Source organism: Scophthalmus maximus, chromosome 5, assembly GCF_022379125.1.
Source record: "Scophthalmus maximus strain ysfricsl-2021 chromosome 5, ASM2237912v1, whole genome shotgun sequence".
Lineage (NCBI taxonomy): Eukaryota > Metazoa > Chordata > Actinopteri > Pleuronectiformes > Scophthalmidae > Scophthalmus > Scophthalmus maximus.
The window spans coordinates 7,818,235-7,840,000 of record NC_061519.1 but is presented as its reverse complement, the minus strand read 5'-3'; the positions used below and the strand labels follow the sequence as shown (position 1 = coordinate 7,840,000).

Below are 21,766 nucleotides of genomic sequence, written 5' to 3'. Positions count from 1 at the left end.
AATGAATAAATGAATGAATGGTCATTTGTCTGGGCTGAATTTGTTTGTGAATGTGAAAGTTTTTCATAGATTTAGGTTAAATATTTCAACAGTAATATTTCAATCACTAGCTTAAGCCACATTGGGCAAAAATATATGTCTTAATAAAGACCCCAGTTCAAATCTCATAATAAAGGTCCAGTTTGAGTTCTTTATTGGTGTGGAGACTGAGGGCACAGAGATTGTTTATAATTATTTTATTCTGTTTCTATATTACGTTAAGATAATACCATGGCAGTTTCTGTATTTTCAAGTACAGGTCTGTGGGCTGGTCTGACATCTACGGGTGTCAGGGTGGAGGTTTTGCACTCACATTAACTTGACATAAGAGCTCATACAGAAAACCATCTGTCACCACCAGCTGGTGGTTTCTCAAACACTTGCACTTGTACTCACTACTGTTCCCTACAACTGTTTACAACAATGGCCTCTCAAATACAAGTTGTGTGCTGTTGTCTCTCTCCATGTAGCTCCATCTGATTCACTGGAACAGCACTCTGTTCAACACGTTGGAGGACGCCCTGGGGAAGAAGAATGGAGTCCTCATCATAGCTCTTTTTGTGCAGGTAAATATCCACTAAGTCAAGACTAAAAAAACCCTAAAAATAACAAGGCTTCATGGAGGCTTCATTGGGATTTGTTTGGCTGGCATTGTGGCAAGATAAAAGGTGGTATTTTCTAAGATTAACATTTTCACTAACGTCAAAGGGGAAAAGATTTACTCATCAAACTGATATAATCGGTACAAAAATGACAAGATGAAAGAAAATTGTACCAGAAAGATCACCTTTACTTTAGCTTCATATCAACCAAATCAGCTTCGTTTTACTCAGCAGCCTATTTCCTTTAGTAGTGTAAAACCAACAAACATGTTACAATGCATTGAAAATAATGTCATGTCAACTGTGCATTTAGGCCGTTTTGGGCAACAAGTCCTCCAACTCATACGACGAACTGTGTCTTAAAAACAACCAGATCGACCATTCCCTAACACAGCACCTCTACTGGTGCGTTTGTCTTTACAAAAGCATGATTAATTCACTTGTAAAGGTAAGTGTGAGGATTAGGGTTAGGGTGACACGGCAGATAACCAGCACGATTACTTCACAGAATATAAACAAGTCCATTGAATTACACAAACTTGACGGACTTACCAGGTCCACTGCTGACCTTTGGCGGCCATGTTCATCCAACAGCTAAAGGTTTGCAGTCTTTACGACCCCAAGAGTCGTAATATGCTGCTTGATAAAAGGACCTATCTGGTCGTTTGCAGGAGGACAATCTCCATTTTAGAGTGAAAATTGCCAAACACATTGCCCCCTGAAAAAAGTGTTTTAGGTATGACAGTGACATACCTAAAACATGACAGTTTATGACAATGTACTAAGAGATACTCGGCCATAGACGTTTGACAAAGGTTCTTTGTTGAGTTCTAGACCTCTAGTGGTGCTATGGATCTGTTTTTTGAGTGGGTAAGTTTGTCTCGCGGACACATATGTACACGACTGAACCGATCCTACAGTCTGAGGTAACATGAGCAGCAATGTGCCAACAAAGGCAGGAAAGAGGTGAGGTCCTGATTACCACTGCTCACAGGCTTCACTCAGAATATTTTTGATACCAAAAATATAGCTAATGCTAAGGATATTCATTTAAGATATATACAGTCAGTGTTAATATTCCAATAGTCCAAACAGATCACACATGAATACCTCTCAGTAGAATGCAATGCAGTTCAGCAGCACTCTGGAATGTGTCTAAAATAATTATAAAGTTGAATCAACACCTTAAAATAAGCAGATTGAGTGAATTGCAGGGGTGTGGTATTTAGAATACATTAGTTGTTTTATCTAAGTGGTCATAATAAACCTATAACTGAGTGGGATTAGCAGAACAATCCACATGTTCTTGACAACATACAGTATTCCTGTGTAGGGATTATAAAAACATATCCATTTGAAGGTATGTGTATGCTTTTCCCCCTTCATGGCCCACATTTTAAAAAGAAATATTGACATTCTCAGCACGTCAGTGGCCTTTGAGTGTTTTTCCTTCCTGGGATTCCAAGACTGTTGTTCTGGAAGAGTGAACAGGTTCATCTAAACTGACCTTGAGAAGCAGTTACACATCCCCTTCTGTTTTCAACCCAGAGACCTCTAACCTCCTGAGAACCTCAGTCTTAACATGTCAAGCTCACACGTCCTGTTTTTTTCCACAGCTGTTTTAGTTTCGACTTCCTGTTTACTTCCTGCAAGGATACAAACGATATGTACTAAGATCTACTGACTTCCTTGTCTGAATCAGAAACATTGAACTGTCCTCCCTCCACCAACTGAGCGTTGACACTCAACATGTGTTTGTCTCAGATTGGTAAGGAGCATCTTGGTCTGAAGGCCATCACCGAAGTCCTGCAGGACCTACAGTACAAGGTGGGAGCAAAAATGGAAAAGAGCAGGCGCATTAGATGATAACTAGTCTGTGTCAAACTTGACGTGAGATGACAAAACTGAATGTTGTGTTGCTTCATCAGGGGAAGAGCAAAATAATCCCGTGTTTCAACCCCAACACCCTGTTACCTGGTGAGTGGAAAACAATTTGATTACGAACACATTATGAATATAAGCAGCTCGTGAACCCCTCCACTTTACCTCCTAGAGGATTAAACAAAGTAATGAATTGACTTATTAAAAGGGCAGTAGGCGATTCTGGTTAAAGCTTTTTCCACTCTTTGTCGCCGGTGTGAATTTACTGCTCTGGCCGATTGGGCCGCAAAACCGGGTCAGACGCACTAACCACTGGGCCATATATTCTCAACGATATTCTCAACCATTTAGTGAACTGTAGGATGGGATTAAAGGACAAGGTCCAATTGCTTTGTCCACCTGTTAGTAATTGTATATTATCATGTTATTGCAGCACAGTCAGCACTAAAAGCGGCTTAACCGACACTTTCTTTTTCACTTTTCAGTTTTAATGTTTTTTTAAAGTGTTTCATCTTCCCGCAGACCCGTTGTTGAGAGACTACTGGGTGTATGAAGGATCTCTGACCACCCCACCCTGCAGTGAAAATGTCACCTGGATCCTGTACCGCTACCCTCTCACCATCTCACAGTTGCAGGTAAAACATGAATGTAAAAATTTATATTTTCATATTAGCAAAGGATTCAATGACTACATTTTAAAGTGACAGATCACAGAGAGGACAGAGAATGATCTCAGGGCTCTGCTTCACATCAGCGGTTTAGTATCGATTAACTCGTCGTTTTGGCTCTCTGGCCCACAAACACTGCAGGCAGCAGTTTACAGAGAAAATGAAAAAAACTGACAAAACCTGTCCAGCAGCAAATATGAGAAAAGGATAGTGACAAGCTGGTGAACATAGTGGAGCAGCAAGGCACTGAAGAACCAGTTGTTGTTTTCTTTGGTAAGTGCATAAGAAAAAAACAGTCGGGCTCATCTGCATCTTTATCCGTGAAAAAGCAACACTAACATGTTCAAAATATCAACTTTATAAGATGATAATATTTGAGTGTTTTGTGCAGTTTTTCCAAAAGGAAATCTGCACATCCTGCAGCTGTTTCACAATAACAAAAGCTTTACAGTGGTTTATTGCTATTAGAAAGGAAAGTGAGTAAAAACAAGACAAATATATATTCCCCTTCCTCCTCCTCTTAGTTTTAAAAATGCCTGGTAACAGAAGTACAGTATGCATTGTGCGTTTGTGAGCAGATCCACCTCTGCCCTCGTGAGCCTGTCCCAGACAAAGTCACATGGATTCAACCTCCTCTCTTGCTAATGGGGGCGTCCTGTCCGGGGCTCGGTTCTCTTCGCCTGGAATGTTTCACTTGCTCAGCACTTTCAGAACCGTGGACAGCTCCAGCTCCGGCTCCAGCTCCAAGTTCACATTAGGAAGGCAGCGCAGGAAGTGTTTACACCCACTGTCAATCGATGAGTGTGTCCCAATCCTCTGACAGATTTAAACCATAACTCAACCTTCGCCTGACTCGTGGCTCCCTTCAAGCGGGCCGCTGTAAAGGACGGTGATGGTAATGCTCTGACATTTATATCAGTGTTTCACTGGGGGACAGAAAACTGTTCTCTCCAAACAGCACCCGCCCACTGCCTCCCAACCTGGGAGCTTGAAGTTCATTAGTAAAAGTCAAAATGTGTGGTCAGTATAATCAACAGCTCTCTTTATTCTCTTTAAAGGATCATGTAAACATGGGCTCAGGAGTGACGTGTAGTGTAAATTGCTTTGAGGGGTTGAGACTAGAAATGTACTATATACATTTACCCCAGCAATTTGAAACTATGCATCCTAAACATCTATAATAACAGCTTCATGTGCGGCATGGTCCAAAACGGTCCAGCCTATTTCACGGTTCGACCTGGAACTATGTAAGGACATCTCTGTATAAATCCCCTTCAGAGTAATGTTACAAAGCAGCTGGATTTCATGCAAGCGAGAGTCCATCTGCCAGGCCCCAAAGCTATTTGCTTGTGGACGAGCGACAGCGGTTCGGACCAATCAGCATCCTGTGAGCGAGGGGCCGCTGGTAAGCGTGGTGTGACAAGCGAGAAACCAACCGTTGGGGATGGACAGGTGGTTCATACAATCGACTGCCAAGTTTATTTATGTTGGGTTTTTTGGTTTTAAGTGTCAGTCCTTCACAGACAGTTTCCAATGAAGCCTTCCCAGGTATTCCCGTGTAACAAACCATGCGCTGCCTCAGGTTAACTTCGGACAAGGAAATGTCGATTTTGTAAAAGTGGCCAATAAAAACAATTTGAAATATAATTCATTACCAAACACAATGACAACAGTGCATTGACACCACGGAGAGACATTAGTATGCACTGTATGTATGACCTCTACCTTTTAATGAGTTGAGCAGTTTTCAGCCATGGTCCAACTGCTGATTGGACACAGCAAAAGTGTTCTAAAGGACCTGGAGTGTGTGTGTTCACTGAATGTGTGTGGATGCAAATATTCAATGTGTGTGTGTGTGTGCGTGTGTGTATCATACAACAGTTGCTATGCCTGCAAGGTTTGCCCTTGGTCGGGCTTTTAAATCTTCCATCACTAAGTTAATAGCATGACACACAGCACGGGAACTGTTGTCGTGTTTGATTTGGCAGTGGAACCAGCCGCTGCACAGTGCATGTGTGTAAGGGGGGTAGTATCTGCAGTGGCCAAATTAGAAAAAAGATTTTAAGTAATTTTTTTTACAGTATGTCTTGCAGATGACCAACTCTGTCCAAATCCCATTTATTCACCCATCTGCTTTTTTTTTTTTTTTTTTAACTTTTTTGTCTGTTCACAACTGAAATTACCGGAAATACAGTTTGAATACTCTTCAAATACTGTTGTTGAGTTTCCACAGCTGTGAAAGCTGTCTTCAGATGATCGTGTTTGATTCCCGCGTGGTTTCTGGGTCAGTGTCTGGTCTTTCTCTGTCCCGGTTCGCTTGTTTTTTTTAGGCCAGGTTCCTCTTACTCAGCACCGAGAGCTTTATTTCTTCAGGGTTTACCAGCTTGAGGAAACCCTGAGAGAAGAACAAATATTCAAGGTCATATGTGGGTTTTGAATTCTCTTTCTACAGAAAGGAAAAAAAGGAAAAATCTATTTATCAAAGCAACCATGTCTTCTTCTTAGGTCAGAACAAGACTGTTTCCAAACCAACACCTCCATGCCAAGTCGTGGGAAGGAAGGAGGCGCTGGATGTTTTTGTATTACACGGTCCCTTTGTGATGCAAACTAAGATTATGAATATTGGTCATCAGCCCCTTCAGTTTACAAGTATTCGTACAGATGCCCTGAGAACTCAACACATGCAAACAGAGACAATGTCTTCATCAATTTGACAACACGTGTACTGCATGAGAACACAGCCAACTACAGAAACCTAGGACAACCTAGACAACAATGAGTGTTTCCAGGGGACACAGAAAAGGGATGAACTTCAATGAAGTCTCAAATTGAACAGGCATGTGTCAGTGGGGTCACTTTTTCCCCCCCTGGATACACTACAAGACATCCGGGTGTGGTGTGTGTATTTGTCGCACACGTGTTTTTCCTCAACTGCAGTGTGTTGCGCTCCCGTGGCCACTGTCCATTTTTGCCGTTGTTCAAAGTCTGGTCAAACGTGTGTGCAGCCCTGAGCTGTTGAGCTGTGGCCAAGTTCCGCCTCTCAAATGAAATCCTTACACTTCTTGTCTCTGCAGATTGAGGAGTTTCGGAGGCTGCGCTCCCATCTTAAAGGGGCGGAGCTGCTGGAAGGGAATGATGGGATGTTGGGGGACAACTTCCGCCCCACCCAGCCACTCAGTGACCGCACGGTTCGTGCGGCGTTCCAGTGACTCTCGCGTCTCACTTCCATCTCAGAAAAACAACGGGACCTAAAGATACAAGTATCGGAGGTAACAACAGCGTCGCAGTCAGTCCAGTCAATTCCTGTTTCATCATATAATACAGCGGCTGGGATAGCTGCAGCCCACTTTAATGGAAAAGGATGGTACTGAATCCACAATATTTTGCATTTATACATCCATACATTTATTACAAAATGGTTATGAATCTTTAAAGCAGCTGTAGCTGATTTCGTTGTAAGCACAGAGACGCAGGATTTTTTGGGGGGTCATGTTGCCTCCACCGGAGGAAAACAGGTCCAATATTCTCTCTCTTTTTTAGCTCTGGTTTGGTCTGCACTAACTTCTGTGGGACATGTCTGGCTCCTGAGCTGCTACAAGCTCCACTCTGTTCAGTAGCTAGTTGCTAACTTGTTTGCTCGGTGCTGAGCAGGTAGTGTGGGGGTAGGTCCATCAGCTTTTTAACTGGGGACTGCATCTATTGGAGAAGAAGTCTTGTACCAATGCATCTCCATAAAGTACACGGACGAATGGGAAACCTGACCAGAATATACTCTGGTTCTCTCACTGCTCTGTATCTGCAGTTATTTCAGTGCATTTCCTCTCAGGAGACAGAGTTTTAATGGGAAAGAGGCTTGCCCTGAGGTATTTGGGTTCCCTGAAGCCAGAGTATAATGGATCAAGCCCTGGAAGAACTAACCCAGTTCAGTTATTATCTGGGACCAGCCTATATTTATATCTATATACACCTGTATGTACACATATGATATATATATATATATAGAGAGAGAGAGAGAGAGAGAGGGATGCAGGATTTAGATCAGCAGCACTGCAGCAGGAAGATAGGACGAAACATTTTCAGCGCAGATGGGACGATGATGTTAAATAGAAGACAACCTGAGACAGTCAAAGTCATGTGAACTAATGACAGTAATTTTAATGTAAGTGTTTATTGTTTATTGATTGTTAGAATTTACAAAAACAAGAGAGAAACAAAGACCTCGAGTAACCAATCAGTCTTTGGCTGCAACCCACTAAAATGTCCAGTGTTACCTGCTACCTGTATGAATCTGCTGTGACCTGAATATATATACGGGAAAAAGGAAACATAAAATAAGTAAATATCCTGTCTTGCAACCATTTTTGTTTATCTACAAAGAAAACACTGAAATAAAATCGGGCAGACGCAGGCATAGGTCCATGTGAAAGGGAGAGTTCAGGTTTACTTTCTAGCCGCTGACTATTCATTTCTTTCTGCCATGTGATTTTATAAGGTCATCAGTGGTAATATAACTGGCTTGAATGCATTTATCTTGAGTAGCTCTGTTGCAGTTGAACAAGTTGGAAGAAGCTGTAGAAACTACAAATGCCACATGACAGCAAAGTATTCTCTCTCCTCGGTCTTCAGTTCCACTCACTGCAAGTGTGCAAATGTTTGTTTTTGCAGGGGAGAAGGAAGACGAGGTGTGAGGAGCGGAAATAGAAGAAGAGGGGAGAAGTTGATGTGCATGTAGATCGACTGCAGACTGATGGTTGTCCAAGAAACTATTGATAGGACACCTTCGCCACATGCTTTAGTTTGTGTGTGTGTGTGTGTGTGTGTGTGTGTGTGTGTGTAGGTGTGTCGTTCTTCTCTCTCCCTCTCAATCATACCGTAAATGTATATGTGAGTATAACATCTTGTTGCCTACATAGTTCCTTTGTGTGTGTGTGTGTGTGTGTGTGTGTGTGTGTGGATACTGATTAGGTGATAGCAAGTTTTATAACTAGTCCGTCGCCACTGTCAAAACAAGAGGAAACATGAACCACAGATGTATCTCCACAAACCCACACACACACACACACACACACACACACACACACACACACACACACACAAACACAAGAGAGGCACAGTGTAAAAGAGTTTGACGGAGGCACTGACCCTGTGGCTGGTTGTGTTTGCAAAACTTTACTAACTCAATGTTTCATTTAGAATCAGACAAATTTGAAGAGCAAGTCGACGCTAAAGGGAAGCCTAACAGGAGAAGGCTTCTTGTCAGCCTGTGGGAGAATAGAAACATGAGCTCAGGAGTATCGAGTTGGGTCGGGTTGGGTTTTGGGTTGAGTCTGTCAACTAACTTGAATTTTTCAAACTGGAAATCTTGCTGATTGTTTAACTACTAAAACGCCATTATTACAAGTAAAAAAAAAACACACTGATGCCAGCCTAATGTGGAGTCAGAAATGTCATCATCTCTCTGGGAAACTTTCAGTTTCTTGTTTATTCAGCACACACTCAGTTTACATCACGCTGAATATCCACATCCACATTTCTAGTACAACTGGACCTTTAACCTTGAACTCAGTTCACTCATACTGTACAGCATAGACGTTACAAGCATTTATATCACCATCTTCCTCCCCTGTCTTCAGTTTTTGTCACACTCAACGTCACTTCATTGTGAGATGAATGATATGAATATTTTTTTAATTTTATTCAACTATCAGCTTTGCTGTTCGCATTCAGAGCCTCCTTTAAGACCAGTGGAACACGATTCTCATCACTCTTCAACTCTTCATAGTGTGTGTGTGTGTGTGTGTGTGTGTGTGTGTGTGTTTGTGTGTGTTTCTTTTGTCTGTAAGGTCCCAATAAACTACAACACTGACTGACTAAAAGACTTAAGTTTTTGTGTCTACATTGAACCAAAGGGAAGAGCGATCTGGCTACTAAAGAACCACATGTGCAGGAAATAGTCCCTGACAATTTGAGTTCCTACTTCAGATGTGCATGGGGTCATAGTGTCAAAGTATCAAGAGACAGTCTAACACACTGATGGTTTGAACTTTTCATGGAATTACTTGACAAAAAAAAAAAAAAAAAAAAGCACAATGGCCTAATCCTTAAAGTAAACATTACATGTTCTATTCACTTATGCCTTGCTATGTAAAACAAATGCAGCTCTTGTTCAAATATTTGAAGGTGGTTTTATCAAGGTGTGGTTGTTTGGTGTCAGGACCACGCAGGCTGATGCTCACTCTGTTTGATCTGCTGAAACAAAGTTACAGTCATCTGTCAGATGTCCTCTGCGCGGCTGCTGTCCATGAACAGCAACCCATACGGACACAGGTCTCAGGACTTCACACACAACTTCACTGTTTATTGTGCATGTGTGTGAATACAGTGTGACAACCATTCACGCTCACACCTACGGTCAATTTAGAGTCTCCAATGAACCTCACTCCATACTGCATGTCTTTGGACTGTGGGAGGAAGCCGGAGAACCCGGAGAGAACCCACGCATACACGGGGAGAACATTCATACTCCACACAGAAAGGCCCTGGTTGGTTTGAACTGGGATTCAAACCCAGAACCTTCTTGCTGTGAGGCGAAAGTGCTAACCACTACACCACCGTGCAGCCCAGGTTTGAGATAATAGTACATTTCTAAAAAGTCAGAATTGTAATGGATTATTGACACATCATACATTTGATGTGATTGGTTTAATAAAATGACATTTTGGCAGTTTAAACATGGAAATGTCCGAATTGATTCTATTTTAATTCGTGCCTTTCTGTGCCTTTCTCATTCGGAAAAATATTTTTGCATAAAAACAATTGCACACATTCCAAAGAAATATTCAAATTTAGCCATCAACTGCATCTTCATTCTATGCGTTTACTATTATCAGCTTTTTTCTGTCTCGTATTTTGGATGAAATACAATGATGCTTATATTAAAAACTGACTTTGTCATCGCCATCGTGTGTCACAGGTTCAAGAAAACTCCTGGAACTATAAATATTTTGCAGGCATAGCAACTTTTTTTTTTTTTGGCACAGTTGTTGAGAAAGTAAAATCACGGCGCTAATATAATATGTGTAGTGAACTAAATAATGCACCTCATCAGGCTTTGGTTAGACACCATCATGTCACCATGGGCTCGCAGTCAACCATGCTAATAAGTAACTTTAAATTCTGTCATATATACATCTATGCAGTATTCATCAAACTGACCTCCTACACCCAAGCTTCCGTCTCATAATATATTTTCATTGCCTCCATCTTGTAAAGATGCCAGTGACGGATAAAATAATGAATCTATAACTATGCTGCCCTCAGCTGTTCAGAGCTCGGCATCACAGTTTGAATGGAAATATTGTCGGTCTCTTGTCACAGACATTCAAGCTTTTTTTTCACTGTAACACAAGTTTCAATTCAGCTTGAAAAAGTTGAACATTAGAAGTCTCTAATTGCATGGTGTTCCCTCCTCGTGCGAATTGTTTCAATTTGACTTTTAAACATGTACATTACTGAAAACAGAAACATTCAAAACATGACTCTGTCCCTTAAATATGAAGCAAAACAATGGAGTTGGAATTAACAGCACAACATTCCAAATACTATTAATATGTTGTCATTGAAAACCACACATTGATAAAATAAATTCCGAAAATCCAACGGCTTTTCAAGTAGGTTATTTAGTCAAGAGTAGAGGAAGCTTCACAACCAAATATGTCAAGGGTCACTTCACTGATTTTGAAATGTTTTATTTACGTCTGGGACAGATGTAAAGCATTTTTTTGATGGGTACCACCCTAGTAGAGAGCAGAATCAAATGACCCGCCGGGGCTCTTTGGTGAAGGTACTCTCCATTTCTGACATGGCAAAAACACAATGATCCTTTTTTTCATAGTATTATACCATAATTCCTAAACGTCATTATGAATATCATATTCTATTCCCGCCAAAATATCTCCCTAAATCCTACACGCTGAACCTTTAACACAGCATATATACTGGCCCTGAAAAATTGTGACTAAACTATCATAGAGAGGTGGGAGTCAGGAGGCATGTAAGCATAACCAAATGAATGGGTGACAGTATGAAGACGATTGATATGAACCCACAGCTTGTTCAGAGGTGTCTGGCTCCCTTTGTCACACAGGGAAGAGAGAGAGAGAAAAGAAAGGGTTGAAATGTCGAAGAAATGTTGATGAAATGTGTTGTCACATCTTTTTGACAAAGAAGTAACCACCTCACTTCTGTGTGCGTGCAAATAATATTCACAACAATAACCAAAATAGTAATAGTTAAGCTGCTGTGGCAAATCCTGATCCTGCTGTTCTGGAGTCAAATATAAATCACAGGGAGAGAGAAGTTCATGACATGCAGTAGAATGATATTGTTACATTGTAGAGAGAGAGGGAGATAGAGAGTGAAAGAGAGAGAGAGAGAGAGAGAGAGAGAGAGGAGTTTAATTTGTGTAATAATTCAATATTTATATTCTGCTTTCTGACAATATTACCCAAAAGTAGCATACAGTGTAAAGGATGAAAGGTACCAATCCCAGCGCAGAACCCTGTGAGACTCCATGACCAACTTTTGTGTGCAGTGAAAGTTAATTTTGAACATAACAAACTGCAATCTATCTGATCAGAATGTCTTAAACCCGTCTAAAGCGATATCTTTGATCCCATGACATGTTCAAGTCTTTATAATACAAGCGTATGACCAGTGGTGTCGAATGCAGCACTAAGATCAAGCAGGACAAGTCCACTGTCTGAGGCCATGGGAAAGGTTGTTTCTGTACTATGATGTTCTCTGAAAATCTTCCCACGTCAAAATCCTTGGGAAATAATCTCACCATTGGTTTGTCACAGCTTTTACTAAGATTTTACACACGATGGGGACGTTGGATATCAATCAACAGCTGGTTAAAAAACATCTGGATCACGAGTTTTATTATGGCAACCTTGGAGGCCTGCAGTTCATTCCCTGTTAATAAAGAGCTGCATCTGAGGAGCTAAAGCTAAAGCTACATGTATCTGTTGATTTAAAGTAACCAGCAGATATGCACAGTTATGTGTAAAGAAAAGTGAAGAAAAGTGGAAAGTTGGTAAAAGGAGTGGGATTGCAGAGCTACGATTCAGTTTACAGCAGGCAATTTGCCCCAGAAGTTGCTTGCCGAGCAGAAATAGAGCTGCAAAGCACACTGCACAAACACCAGCAACTGGAAACGTCTCAGTATGCTTATTGCATTCACGGACTGGACAATGCACATGGTCTCTGATACAGCGGACTGCCAATGACACGACACTCCTCTTTCCAGCAGGTGTCCCTGTAGGACTGTGAATAGCAGAGACAGACTGCAGTAATGAAACATGAGGGAGGAAGGGGAAACAGACTGAGGGGTAGTGAATCCATCAAAATGAAGCCAAGTCCGTTTCTGTCGGAAAGGCAAGTACCAGGTGTATAACAGAGCGTCAAAAAGTTACCCCCTGACATATTATATGATGTTTGTTCATTTTGTTTTGTCTCTGCACATCATGTTTGTATGGCAGAGTCTTGAACAAGTCAAAAGATCTATTATTGCACGCGGAACAAGGAGCACTGGGTGTGTGGGTGAGGACACGCCCTGGTATGGGTCACCAATCCATGTGGAACCTTGCGGAGCGTATGCGCATATCACTCTGAAGGACTGTGTTGAAAAGGTTTTGTTGTCATTTTGCCTGTGGACACTGAGCCTGTGACCAAGACAGGACTTCCGCTCATCAAATGAGCTGACATTTTCGCTTATCTGAATTTAGATTTTATTTATTTTACTTATTTTTATTTATATTCAATATCATGGGGGGATAATTAAACCCCACTCAATGTTGTTATGATTTATTTACTTGGACCTAGTGCAAAGGCTAATTGCAGTTCACATTTGTTATGAGAGAGAATGATAATTCTCCCCAACATGCAGCAGTTAGCTAAATGACATTCATCAAGGCATTTTGCTATTTTGTAGCTCAGACAAAAGAGCGCAGAACATTTCTGTGACTCACCTGCCTTCTTCCTGCTTCACATTTTCCATTAGGAAGGCTGCTGAGCAGAGACTGATTACATGTACCTCCTATCATTTTGTTTGATTAAAGGATTAACAAAATGGTGATTGTAATACTGATTCAAAATTGTATATCTTGATTCATTTAGGTATTTATTCACTGTTGTTTTGTTGCTGTTGATCCACTCGCCCTCAATGATTTGTTGTTTCCAGTCTGTGGATTGAACCTTTTCAGTAACTGTGATGAAATGGCAGCCGCAGCGAGAAGGCTATATCATGCGTTCAATGTACAAATGTACAAGACAATTACAAAATATCCCAACTCTGGGCTTCTCCGTCTCTGTTCGGATTTCTCTCGAACCCACTTTGCAGACAGAACACAGGGGAAGACGGAGGTTTAAACCGTTTATTGTAACAAAGGGTATTCGAATGAGCAAACAGGTGTGAAGGGATTTTGATCAAAAGCGAGAGTGTGCCTCAGACAAAAGCTGGTTCTCTGAGTTCCAACAAGTGATTTGAAAGAGAGGCTCCAAACTGAATGGCTGATGGAGACGAGGCTGGATGTGATAAAGAGGTTAATTTCTGATATACAGTAGATCTCAAGGACAAGACATCTCCAAACCGAAAACAACTAAAACCAAAACTAGGAACTGGTCCTTAACTAGGCTGCAGCCTGTTATCTCGAAAGAGGGAAGAACAATTCCAGCAATCTTCCCTTTCCCACCCTCTTATTGATTCCTACTTTCACAAAGCTGATCCAGATTCTTGGCCTTGACAAGGAGAATCCAGCAGATTTGATAAAATGCATGAGAATGCCCTGATTTCAAATAACGCACACTCAAACACATGCGCTTGATCGATCTCCTCGTGTCTGGGAAAATATAAAACGCTACAAAGACGGAGAGTGGAGGAGAGAGATGGGCGGTGCACAGCGAAAGAAGACCTTTTTCCCTTCATCTCTTTCAGTGTAGTGGCTTAATAGTAAGTCTGAATATGATCCTCAGTGTGATTTAACATAGGGTTAGATAACAAAGACAGCAAATGGCGAAGGGCATTACAGTCAGTGCAAAACAAAGAGAAGTGCACATGTCGTGATGGGCTTTTTGTCTGTGTTTTGTTGTTTGTGTTTTGTCTCAGGAGCCCACATCAGATCACATTAGGAAACCCATGGCATGATCATAATCAACAGCTTGACACACATTTTTTTCAGGATAACGATAAGACACCAGAAAATGTGATCTGATTGCTTTCAATTTAGATGAATGAAGCCGTCTATGGTTGGAATGGACTTAAAGTCATATGTAGGATGAATCATCCAGCCCACATGTTGATCCTGCCTGCTGAGGAAGATGAGGCACTGAAGAGGTGCATGCCTGAGGATCATGTAAAGAAAATAAAGATCATAGCACAAGACTGTAGACCACCATGTCACCCCCAGGGTGATTACACGCGATCGCTGACAAGCATTGTGGTGAAAAAAGGGGAGCAGTAGAAATGCAGATGCTGGAAACACGAAGCTCAACTGGACGAAGTTAGTGCTCTTCAGTGGCAAGTGGTCGAATAGCTAAGAAGCTGCTATAACCAGAATAAGTCAAATTGTTCCAAAGAGTCTATTTGTTCTCAAAGATCCATTGCAGAGAGGATTCAGAATATGGCAAAAACATAGGACAATAGTTTTTCACTCTGGTGAGTGATGAAAGAAGAAGACATAATAATAACAGCCCAATCAGTTCTGTTTCATGGGATCACTGCCGAGGTTTGATGTGAGGGAGTAATTACAGTCATAGACATGTATGGTTTGTCTGAGGCTTAAACTAGCTGTGAGTGCCACCACCATCATCTCCACCATCTGATATCACACACCGCAGTTCCTGTGGACATGGAGACTGGACCTTCAGTTGGCAGAAAGATAATCGTAGCAAACTGTTATGCATGTTGTTGATATGCAGCACAAGCCGTGTCAAAAGCACTTAGTGAGACCTGGGAACACAAAGACACCACTACACAGAGGCCTAACAGAGCAAAAGAAAAATTGTGATTTGATTATAAGACAAAATTGTATTCATATAAAGTGAAAATATTATCATACCACTGCATGTCAACGGTACATCCACAGGCACATTTATGCAGAATTCACAGAGCACACACCAGCATGTACACATTTTTCCCATAAACCTGCGGTCCTTCCGCCATTTGTCATCATCAGAAACACTTTCGAATTTAGTTTCGGTTGTGCTGAGATAACAGCTCTCTCCTCTCACTGTGTCATAACACAAACCAGCACATTTCTCTCCCTGACATGATGAAATATAAAGTCATATACTGGCCAATAGAGGGGTATAGATGTTTTATCTTTTTATTTATAGTCACATTGATTTGGGTTAATGAAACTGCAATAAAAATAAACACCATGAAATGACTTTTTTGAAATCTCGTTTTATGCTTTTTGTTGTGCATTATTTTATATTTGTTGTTTTATCTTTCAGTTTCTCCTTTTTCTTTTATTCATCTACACTTACAGTATCTTTAGAATGCCGACTGTGGCATTTAAGTGCATTTGAATTGATCTCAGAGAGAAGGAGAGGAGAGGAGAGGTAGGAGAGGGAGGGAGAGAGAGAGAGGGATAGGGTGAGGGGGATGGGAGAATGTTGCCATGACAACTGCCATAATAATCATCATAATGATTGATGTGCTGCGTTCCATTTCTCCCTGTTTGGACTCTCTGTTTTTTTCTCTTATTTCCCTCAGTCTGTCTCTCTAAGTCTGTGTATCTGTTTTACACCATGTTTTTTTATTTGTGCGATTAAAACAGGCAATACTCATGGTGTTGAAGAGAAGAGAAGAGAAGAGAAGAGAAGAGAAGAGAAGATGATTTAATATGAAAGGATGTGGCCTGTTTCGGAGCCTGAATCAATCTCTCTGTGTCATTGTATTAGGCCATTCAGGCGTGTGTGTGTGTGTGTGTGTGCGTGTGTGTGTGTGTGTGTGTGTGTGTAGTGTCATAATAGATAGCCCTGTGATATACAACACAGAGATTGCTCTATAAATGTTAAAATAGATTACTTTACTGGCCAGTCTGGGTCAGCATGAGCAGCCAGACACTTGACTGGAATAACATGCAACACACAAACAAATTCATTCTGCATCTGCAGCCTACAGCCTGTGTTTCCAGCCCACACAAAAGCAGATTTGGCCTTTAGTATGTGAAGTCTTGGAGGATTTCTGTTAAATAAGTTGTTCTCTTTTAACATTTTTCAATGCATTATGTTTTTCTTTTATTACTTATTCCATGTAATTTTAAGTAGTTATAATCCAAAAACGTCCACTTTACAAACTCATGTCCAAAGTCACATTTAAGTTGGCAATCGTTATGCAAATGACAATATTTCCAGATTTGATATGGGATATGTAAACAGGATATTCAATTTGGGTATTCAGAATTTGGCTTTATTCTGAATTCTGCATTTTCTGATAGATACATGGGATATGCCAATATTATGCATTTTTTTTCCAGTATTTTGGGGATCTGTATACAGCACAATCAGAATGTGCATCATAATTGGGGTAGTAAAGACACCAAAAGAAGAGCCCACATTTCTGATAGACAACATATTTTGAAACAATATTTAAGACGTATCAACAGGTTTTTCCCTGTAGGGCAATAAAGTTAAAAAGGGCTTACATCACTTATCATTATGTTTATCAGTCTATGATCAGTCGCTTGTAAACAGGAATATTCATGGTGTATTCACTTTCATAGCAATATGGACAATTTAGTCGGATCATTTTTGCATTTCTATCTGTGTATGGATTCCAAAAAAAATCGAAAATGATTATGATATTTAGTGAGCTTTATAGCCGCTGGTTGGCAGAGGCAGGAGAGCAATTTCCCCAAGTTCCACATCTGAGTGCCAAGCTAAACTTACCACCCTCTGACTACTGCTGTAGCACACGCACAAGGGTGGTATCAATCTTCTCATCTCTCTAACAATGCTCATTTCCCAAAATGTCTAATTATTCCCAAACTGCTGACACAAAGTTGGAAGATCATTATTTTCTGCAAAAACCATTGTATGCAGCAGCATTGGGATTTTACATACACACACAGGAGGGTTGGCAATACAGCAACATTTCATAACATACAGTGTTTTGTTTTAGTAAGTACCATTCAAGAACATCGGGGACACTCCTGTCGACATTGTCAAACTCGCAATGGACAGTTAAACAAAACTGAAACAGAAATGTTCTTTTTGATTCATTCTTATTACTTGTCAGACCCTATCCTTGTGTTAACCTTACCCACAATGCAACTTGACTGATGACAAATCAGTTGGGTGTTTTGCTAGTAGAGGCAAATGTGGAGCCTCCAGAGATTAGATCAAAGATGAGCTCACTTCGTCCTAACTACACACGCCAGGATTATTTCCCTTTTAAAAAAGCACAATCTTCAGCCCCAACGGACACTGTTTTTTTTTCCCATCCGTTATCTATACCGCTTTATCCTATTAAGGGTCGCAGGGGGCTGGAGCCAATCCCAGCTGGGCAAGAGGCGGGGTACACCCTGGACTGGTCGCCAACGTATCGCAGGGCAAAGATACAGAGACAAACAACCATTCACTCTCACATTCACACCTATGGTCAATTTAGAGTCTCCAATGAACCCAACCGTCTTGCTGTGAGGTGACAGCGCTGACCATTACACCGCTGTGCCAATCACGGGACAGTGATTTCAGTAAATAACTTAACGACATCAAATCCGACTTCAGGCAGCTCCCTGTGGTGACACAAACACTAGACATCTTCGTATATTCCCCAAGAGCTGAATGTGTCTTACACTCATCGTATAGGGCCATCTGAGCCACTTCAAAAAAAACAATACAGGCCACTCTCTACTGTGAATTATCAAAACGGTGTGTTCATAGTAGCAGTTCACAAGCTTTCTCCTGTGTTTTTAATCAGTTCATTCCTATACTCTCATTATAGGAGAGTCCTATGCACCAGGTTTCTATCACCTTGACAACTAGCAATTACTTTGAACCCATGTGATCCAGTTTATGGTTTATTATCCTCTTTCTGTAGGGCTGTGTGTGTGTGTGTGTGTGTGTGTGTGTGTGGGTGTGTGTGCGTGCATGCGTGCGTGCGTGCGTGCGTGCGTGTGTGTGTGTGTGTGTGTAGGCCAACCTGTCAAAGTGGAGTAGACCTCATCGTCACATTGTTGTCAATGCAAACTGACAGGCTGTCAGCAACACTATCTCTTCTCTCTCTCCCTGTCTCTAACTTTGCTTTTCTCCCCATTCACTTCAGTTCACTCAAATTCAGTATGCTTTAATAACAATTGATGTCAGGTGAACAATGCTGTCAAAGCATCAAGGATTAGACAATATGCAAATCATGAGCATGCAATCATGAGATTAGAAAAATTATTTATTAAGTCCGATACGTACATACACACCCTGGGTAAAAAGGGTTAGGGATATAAGGAAGTGCCATAAACAACATACACATATACACAGCTCATTGTTGTCCCCAATGTAATTGTAACCTGAACCTTAACCGTCAAATCAACCTTTGCCTGTGAGGACATCAATTTTGTCCCCACAGGTGCCCATTGGAAGGTGGTCCTCACTAGGGTATCAAAAGAAGATTCAAGTCTGCCTCCTCACTGCATTAATCTCATGGATCTAGTTCTAAGAAGAAAGAAAGAGATTCTCCAGCTGTTGTTACAAATCAAGCCTAATCTTTTGAGCTGACCTCTTCTAATAATTCCTTGGGTTTTATCCATGATGCCTCTTTATTGTTTGAGCTACATATAGAACAACCTGTAAAAAAAAAACTGAAGATGAAACTCTGTTTTTTTTCTCTCCATAAAACAAGGCTTACTCCTTTGTCTTAGCTGAAACGATAATTTTCTTGCTCAACTCCGATGATGTCCTGTACAGTATATGCATGCAACTCGTAAGTACATTGGGCATTGTTTATCATGGAGCTGCATGAAATAAATACAAATAATGAGGCTCTCACATGTCATTGTTCTTAGTACAAGTCAAGTGGTCCTCTTTAACCTCCCGTAGGTGAAAACATTGGATTATGTCTTTCTTTGAGGACATTTTTTAAAGTGTTTTGGGGCAAGGGCTGGACTTAAATGGCTGAACACAGGAGCAGAGACATGACCGGAATGATTGCACAGAAAGGGACCAAGCCCTGAGTGATGTATTGTTCCTCTATATACCTTAATGTATTCAAGGACACAACCGCCAGGGTGTAACTCCGAACTTTTATTTCTTCTTCTTCTTCTCTTGCTCCACACTCATCACAGTAGTGCGCCATCTCTGGCCATGAACCCGTGCACAAATCTCGCATCTCTCAACCCATTGCTTTACCTGTGATGTGATGCCTGGCCACCAGAGAGCTTGCCTTGCCCGATCAAGGCATTTGTTGATACCTTGGTGTCCCTGGTGAAGCCTCTGCAGGATGTCGGGCCTCGTGTTTTTTGGGATTATGAGTCTTTCCCCTTTCATCACAACTCCTCCTCCTTCATGCAGGACCGACCGTTTTTAGGCCAGTATGGCAGAAGCAGTTCTTGCAAATCTTGCCTGTGTTCAGGCCAGCCATTTGCAACGTATCGACGTTTGCAGGTGTCGTCAAAGTGTAGTGCATTCTTAATCTGTTTTTGCATCAGGACACCTCCTAGTCCCACAAAATTCACCATGCCCATGAAACATCAAACATCTGCAATATCTTTAGACACGCTTTTATTTCATTAGGGTCTGCTCTGATGCCTTGTGAGTTGATGACATGGACCAGAAAACAAATCTCAGTCGGGGAAAACTGGCATTTTATCATTCAAAATATGCCCTGCCTCTCTAAATTTCTGTAGCACTCTGTGCAGTCTGTCATTGTGTTCTGACCGGTCTCGTCCTGTGACAAGGACATCATCCACAACTCCATCTATGTTGTCAATGAGTTTGGCTCCTTTTCTAGAAATGCTCTGGGGCCGATGAGATCCCAAAAGGGAGCCTCTTAAAGAAGTAGCCGCCCTCTGGTGGTCAACAGCATTGAGTCTTCATGCAGAGGTACCTGCCAGAAGCCAGATGTTGCGTCGAGCTTTGTGAGGCCTTTGGCTCCTTCCAACTTGGCAGGGAGACCTCATAAGAGTGAGGTCAGATCCTTCACAATGGACACCTTCTCCTCAATTTTTCTGTCCCCTCTCTGAATGACAGCGAGGACTTGTCCTTTAACATCCAAGGGTTCGTTAGCAGGTCCCAGCAGGGGTCTGCGAAGGGCTGAGTGGCTGCCATATCTATGCTGTGTACTCTGACCCTGGCATAACTGTCACTGAGGCTCCTGTGTCCACTTTAAAGGGAAACAGGCCACCATTTATAGTAAGCGTTTCAGACCACAAAGATGTTTGTGTATGGTGCACAGCTCCCAGGTAGTCCGCTGCCTCATCCTCTTCTATAGACTCTATCTTCTGTACACAGCCGCAAAGTGACCCTTCTTATGGCATTTTCTGCATTTAGCATCTTTTGCAGGGCAGTCAGTCCACGAATGTCTAGGTGGTCTGCAACACTTGCCACATTGTTTTTGCTTGGCCGAGGCAGGCTGCTGCTGAGTATAGCTTCCACGCTGAGCTGGCTTCCTTCTGTTAGCCTGTCTCCGTGACCCCATTTTCACCTGGCAGTAACATCCGTCCTGAGTGATCCGATCATGAGTGGACAGCTCTAAGTACAGGTGAGAACACACTCAGGACGCATTGAGGACGCATTGAAAATCGGATCTCAAAAACCACATTCAGAGGTGGTTTAAGCAAGTGTCCACATTGTGGACGCAGTGTGAACGGGTATTTGACTATTGGCCACATTAGGGACCGCCTACTCAACTGACGCCCTCTGCGTGAGCGGAACTAAAGGGAATTTATAGGAGCATTGTGGCTTTCTGTAAGATACGCAGATGATGGTGGTGATCTGCATGGTGGAAAAGCAATGACTGTACATACTCCTGTCAGGAAAGGTGCGGTGTGTGCGAGAGAGAGAGATAGAGAGAGGGAGAGAGAGAGCGGGGAGCGTGTGTGATGTGAGCATGGAGAGAGAGTTGACGGCACAAAGTTAATGTGCGGTTCCAGTTGCAGTGTCTCGATTTGATAAATAAGTGTAAAGAAGGAGTCTCTTGCACTGTTGGGGAAGGTGAGAGTGTTTGTCCCGCAGCAACATGAACATCTCTCCCTCCCGAGTGATTGAGTGATCCATGCCTCATTTTACACTTTAATTAGTTTGTTTTGCATATTTTTTTATCTTGTTAAATACAACAACGCATTTGGTCTTTTGCAAACGAAAATGATGATTTACATACGGAGCATGTGAAACAGATTCACATTTTTCACCTCCTCGTGTTGCCTTGGACAAAAGCTGTGGCTAAATCCAACTTTGGGTTAAGTTGCAGTCTTTCTAACAATCTTGTGTCACATATGCTGACTACAATCCTACCTCGGATCATTTATCCGCGTAGACCGCCATATTTGCAATGCTCAGCAAGCCTATGCACTGCGG

General features: G+C 41.7%; 1 protein-coding gene across 2 annotated transcripts in view; it reads left to right on the top strand.

The window, feature by feature from the left end:
• The window catches only part of ca8 (carbonic anhydrase VIII), a 13,520-nt gene extending 4,459 nt beyond the window's left edge, over positions 1-9,061 (top strand). For both annotated transcript variants that reach the window (XM_035633615.2, XM_035633616.2), the window contains exons 4-9: positions 510-605; positions 2,406-2,468; positions 2,570-2,618; positions 3,045-3,157; positions 6,265-6,459; positions 7,856-9,061. In XM_035633615.2, coding sequence (XP_035489508.1) covers positions 510-605; positions 2,406-2,468; positions 2,570-2,618; positions 3,045-3,157; positions 6,265-6,399 — 456 coding nt within the window. In that variant the 3' untranslated portion in view covers positions 6,400-6,459; positions 7,856-9,061. The remainder of the gene's footprint in view (positions 1-509; positions 606-2,405; positions 2,469-2,569; positions 2,619-3,044; positions 3,158-6,264; positions 6,460-7,855) is intronic.
• Positions 9,062-21,766: the final 12,705 nt, after the last annotated feature.